The sequence below is a fragment of the Argopecten irradians genome, chromosome 11, assembly GCF_041381155.1.
Source record: "Argopecten irradians isolate NY chromosome 11, Ai_NY, whole genome shotgun sequence".
Taxonomy (NCBI): Eukaryota; Metazoa; Mollusca; class Bivalvia; order Pectinida; family Pectinidae; genus Argopecten; species Argopecten irradians.
The window spans coordinates 41,658,144-41,664,619 of NC_091144.1; the positions used below are offsets into that span (position 1 = coordinate 41,658,144).

The 6,476-nt window shown below is 41.4% G+C and overlaps 1 protein-coding gene across 1 annotated transcript in view; it reads right to left on the minus strand.

The window, feature by feature from the left end:
• Window positions 1–4,767, minus strand: part of LOC138334646 (uncharacterized) — a 20,057-nt gene extending 15,290 nt beyond the window's left edge. The window contains exon 1 of the mRNA XM_069283283.1: window positions 4,631–4,767. Coding sequence (XP_069139384.1) covers window positions 4,631–4,767 — 137 coding nt within the window. The remainder of the gene's footprint in view (window positions 1–4,630) is intronic.
• Window positions 4,768–6,476: the final 1,709 nt, after the last annotated feature.

The window sequence follows — 6,476 nt, forward strand, 5'->3', positions numbered from 1 at the left end:
ATATCAGAACCATTAGTGAAAATAGAAATTTCATATTTAGGTGAGCGAACATATCAGAATCATTAGTGAAAGTCGAAATTTATATATTTAGGGAGCGACATATCTGAATTGATAGTAAGATAGAAATTTTATGTTTAGGGAACCGACTTATGAGAATCTTTAGTGAAAGTTAAATTTTATATTTAGGGAGCGACATATGAGAAGTAGTCTGAGGAAAGCTGCACCATTATAGGACAATGATGATAAATCATTGACAGATCGTATAGACAATCCTCGTGTACTTATATGTAACACGACAGGCGTGTACTTAGTATAACACACGACCTCAGCTGTGGTAACGTGTAGGCAACTTATATATGTAATAGGCACGACAATAGTAATTTTTCACAATCAGGACCTCAGCGTGTTGTACTTTTATAAGAATACACGACAATGGCGTGTAACTTATAAGGTAACACGACAATAGGCGTGCATTGTACTTATTATATGTAACACGGACATAGGACCTCAGTGTTTACTTATATGTAAACACGACAATAGGCGTGTACTTATATGTAACACACGACAATAGGGTGTGTACCAACTTATATGTAACACACGTCTGACCTCAGGTGTGTACTTATATGTAACACGATCGACCAACTCAGGTGTGTACCAACTTATATGTAACACGACCTCAGGTGTGTACCAACTTATATGTAACACGACCTCAGGCATGTGTAACACGACCTCAGGTGTGTACTTATATATAACACGACCTCAGGCTGTGTACCAACTTATATGTAACACGACCTCAGGCGTGTACCAACTTATATGGTGTAAACTACCCTCAGGCATGTACCAACTTATATGTAACACGACACCTGTACACAGGTAACACAACCTCAGGTGTGTACCTACTTATATGTTAACACGACCTCAGGTGTGTACCCATCAGGTTACTCACTTATATGTAAACACGACCTCAGGTGTGTACCAACTTATATGTAACACGACCTCAGGCGTGTACCAACTTATATGTAACACGACCTCAGGCGTGTACCAACTTATATGTAACACGACCTCAGGCGTACTGTACCCATATTGTACACGACCTCAGGTGCATGTATTATGTAACACGACCTCAGGCCACAGTGTACCAACTTATATGTAACACACGACCTCAGGCGTGTACTCACTTATATGTAACACGACCTCAGGCATGTAACTCACTTATATGTAACACGACCACAGGTGTGTAACCAACTTATATGTAACACGACCTCAGTGTACCCACTTATATGTAACACACCTCTCACTTGGTGTGTACTCAATATATGTAACACGACCTCAGGTGTGTACCAACTTATATGTAACACGACCTCAGGACCTCAGTGTGTACCCAACTTATATGTAACACGACCTCACTCAGGCATGTACCAACTTATATATGTAACACGACCTCAGTGTGTACCAACTTATATGTAACACGACCTCAGGCGTGTACCAACTTATATGTAACACGACCTCAGGTGTGTACTCACTTATATGTAACACGACCTCAGGTGTGTACTCACTTATATGTAACACGACCTCAGGTGTGTACCAACTTATATGTAACACGACCTCAGGTGTGTACACACTTATATGTAACACGACCTCAGGTGTGTACCCACTTATATGTAACACGACCTCAGGTGTGTACTCACTTATATGTAACACGACCTCAGGTGTGTACCAACTTATATGTAACACGACCTCAGGTGTGTACTCACTTATATGTAACACGACCTCAGGTGTGTACCACTTATATGTAACACGACCTCAGGTGTGTACCCACTTATATGTAACACGACCTCAGGTGTGTACCAACTTATATGTAACACGACCTCAGGTGTGTACCCACTTATATGTAACACGACCTCAGGTGTGTACTCACTTATATGTAACACGACCTCAGGTGTGTACCAACTTATATGTAACACGACCTCAGGCGTGTACTCACTTATATGTAACACGACCTCAGGTGTGTACTCACTTATATGTAACACGACCTCAGGTGTGTACCAACTTATATGTAACACGACCTCAGGTGTGTACCAACTTATATGTAACACGACCTCAGGTGTGTACCAACTTATATGTAACACGACCTCAGGTGTGTACCCACTTATATGTAACACGACCTCAGGTGTGTACTCACTTATATGTAACACGACCTCAGGTGTGTACCCACTTATATGTAACACGACCTCAGGTGTGTACCAACTTATATGTAACACGACCTCAGGTGTGTACCCAACTTATATGTAACACGACCTCAGGTGTGTACCAACTTATATGTAACACGACCTCAGGTGTGTACCCACTTATATGTAACACGACCTCAGGTGTGTACCAACTTATATGTAACACGACCTCAGGTGTGTACCCACTTATATGTAACACGACCTCAGGCGTGTACCAACTTATATGTAACACGACCTCAGGTGTGTACCAACTTATATGTAACACGACCTCAGGTGTGTACCACTTATATGTAACACGACCTCAGGTGTGTACCTCAAGCGTGTGTACCCAACTTATATGTAACACGACCTCAGGTTGTGTACCACTTATAATGTAACACGACCTCACGTGTATTATATGTAACACGACCTCAGGTGTGTACCAACTTATATGTAACACACCTCAGGGTGTGTACCCACAACTTATATGACGACCTCAGGCTTACCAACTGTACCACGACCTCAGGCGTTATACCAACTGTAAACACGGACCTCGAGACCTCAGGTGTGTACAACTTATATGTAACACGACCTCAGGGTGTGTACCTCAGGTGTGTACCACTTATATGTAACACGACCTCAGGTGTGTAACCAACTTATATGTAACACGACCTCAGGCATGTACTCACCAACTTATATGTAACACGACCTCAGGTGTGTACCAACTTATATATGGTAGTACCACTTATATGTAACACGACCTCAGGTGTGTACCCAACTTATATGTAACACGACCTCAGGCGTGTACCAACTTATATGTAAACATATGTAACACGACCTCACCCATCTGCCAACTTATATGTAACACGACCTCAGGTGTGTGTACCACTTATATGTAACACGACCTCAGGTGTGTACCAACTTATTATGTAACACGACCTCAGGCGCATGTGTACCAACTTATATGTAACACGACCTCAGGTGTGTACCCATTGTAACACGACCTCAGGTGTGTACCCACTTATATGTAACACGACCTCAGGTGTGTGTACCACTTATATGTTAACACTCAGGCGTGTACCAACTTATATGTAACACGACCTCAGGTGTGTACCCACTTATATGTAACACTACCTCAGGCGTGTACCAACTTATATGTAACACGACCTCAGGCGTGTACCCACTTATATGTAAACACGACTCAGGCGTGTACCAACTATATGTAACACGACCTCATGTGTAACACACGACCTCAGGTGTGTACCACTTATATGTAACACGACCTCAGGCGTACTAACTCACACTTATATGTAAACACGACCTCAGGTGTGTACCAACTTATATGTAACACGACCTCAGGGCGTACCAACTTATATATAACACTTACTTTATGTAACACGACCTCAGGTGTGTACTTTATTATGTATAAACCAACTTATATATGTAACACGACCTCAGGCGTGTGTACCACTTATTATATGTAAACACGACCTCAGGCGTGTAAACTTATATGTAACACGACCTCAGGTGTGTACCAACTTATATGTAACATGACCTCATGTGTACCCATTATAATGTAACATTCAGGTGATTACCAACTTATATTAACAACGACCTCTAGGCTATTTCCAATTAATAAAACTCACTTCCGCAACCCAACATATACCCAAAGAGTTAACATGGTATGGGGCGGGGGGGGGGGGGGAACCCCTCCGGGGGGGGGGGGGGTACCCACTGATATGTTTTTTCGACTATTAGATAGTTTTCCAAACACGTCTTCTTATATATAAGGCACCCTCAGGCGTGTATCTGCCAACTTATATGTAAAAACAGACCCTCAGGTTGTACCCAACTTATATGATTAAACACGGACCTCAGGTAACTCAACTATATGTAACAGGTGTGTACCAACTTATATATGTAACACAGACCTCAGGGGTGACCAACTTATATAGTTAACTCAGGTGGGGGATCCAAGGGTGTAACTGGCACATATCCAACAGCCCATGTATTGAGTACCATACACATCGTCACGCTCATCCAGTGATCTACGGTCTGGAAATGTACTCTGATCATATATGTATTACCACTGCCCCCCCATGGTTACTTTCCACGCACAATGAAATACTTGACATTTCACATTTGTACCTCCGGACTACATATGATATGTACAATATTATATGTTATAACTATATGTATATAAAATCAATATTATATGATATACCCCCGTAATTTGACCTAAAGAGAGCACTGCTCTACGCCCTTGGCCGTTTACTTAAAAAAGATGAAATGCTGCATTGTCCAGCTATCTTGTATCATTTTTTTTTTTACAACGCACTTACCTTTCTTTAGGGTTTTATTATTTCCTATCCATTTCAGAATAAAATACATTGTATATCCGATATAGATAGGTTTGAAATTACCTGAACTGGCAAACAGTTGGTACTAGTCCCGTCAGTACATCCACCAGTTTCCATTTTAAACAGATAGCTGTAACATTGTACACATTCATAAACTGCTTTCGAGCATCATCATCGCTCTGATTAAAATCTTCAAACATTGGTTCATTGTGATTGCTGACAGGTTGACACGTTCCCTTTCACTCCAGTATTCTGTCTAGACAACAGGGTCCACGTGCTAGAAAACATCAAAGGATTTTCACGGGGAAACTCGCTATAGTCCTTTTCAAAGTTTGCGGCAGTTCACTTTGAAGTGAAGACTGTCTAGCTGCAAGCTTTTGGGTTATAGTCTGTTTTAAATAACTTAAGAAATAATGAACTTAATAAGGGCGCCCCCATCGCCAGTTACCCGTGCCCTGTGCCCTCTTTAGGTCAAATACGGTAACTATACATGTATGTATATGATATAACTATATGTATATGATATTATTAGTTACACAGTTTGATAGTGACCTAATACGGAAGAATATTGGGTCTAAAATAAACTTGTATCGGGCGAGGCGAAGCCGAGCCTGATACATGTTTATTAGGTCATCTGACCCAAAGGGTCAGGATGACCTATAGTCATCGTGATTTGTCCGTTGTCGTCCGCCGTGCGTCGTGCGTAAATTTTTTCCTTTAAAACGCTACTCCTCCTTTACCACTAAGCGGATGTCATCCATATTTGGTGTGAAACATTATTGGGGAAGGACAATCATATTTTATATAAATGAGCTTGGTCCGACCCCTAGGGGCTGAGGGGTGGGGCCCCAAAAGGGCAAATTTTCCTATTTTAAGCTTAAAAATTCTACTCCTCCTTCATCCTTGGATTGATTTCATCCATATTTGGTGTGAAACATCATTAGGGAAGGACAGTCATATTTTATGTAAATGAGCCTGGTCCAACCCCTAAGGGCTGAGGGGTGGGGCCCCAAAGGGGCAAATTTTCTTAATTTTTGCTTTAAAATCCTACTCCTACTTCATCCTTGGATGGATTTCATCCATATTTGGTGTGAATTCATTGTGGAAGGACAATCATATTTTTTATAAATGAGCTTGGTCCGACCCCTAGAAGCTGAGGGGTGGGGCCCCAAAAGGGCAAATTTTCCTAATTTTAGCTTTAAAAACCTACTCCTCCTTCATCCTTGGATGGATTTCATCCATATTTGGTATGAAACATCATTGGGGAAGGACAATCATATTTTATATAAATGAGCCTAGTCCGACCCCTAGGGGCTGAGGGGTGGGGCCCCAAAAAAGCAAATTTTCTTATTTTAAGCTTTAAAATCCTACCTCCTCCTTCATCCTTGAGGATTTATTTCATCTCATATTCTGGTGTTAAACTTCATTAGGGGACGGACAGATATATTTTTTAAAATAGCTGGTCCGACCCCTAGGGGCTGAGGGTTGGGGCCCCTAAAGGGGGTCAAATTTTCCCTAATTTTTGGCTTTAAAAAGCCAACACCACCTCATTCGATACCATGGATGGAATTTCATCCATATTTTGGTGTGAAACATCAATTGGTGGGGAATGAACAATCATATTTATTATAAATGATGTGTGGTCCGACTCCCTTACCATAGAGTGCAGAGAGGTGGGATGCCCCAAAAGGGCAAATTTTCTTAATATAGCTTTAAAAAACCTACTCCACACCTCTATCCTAGGATGAGATTGCATCCATATTTTGGTGTGAAACAATCATTTGTGGACGGACAAATCATATTTTATATAAAAAGTGATGCTTGGTCCAACCACACCCCTTAGGGGCAGAAGGGATGGGGCCCCCAAAGGGCAAATTTTTATTAATTTTGGCTTTAAAATCCTACATCC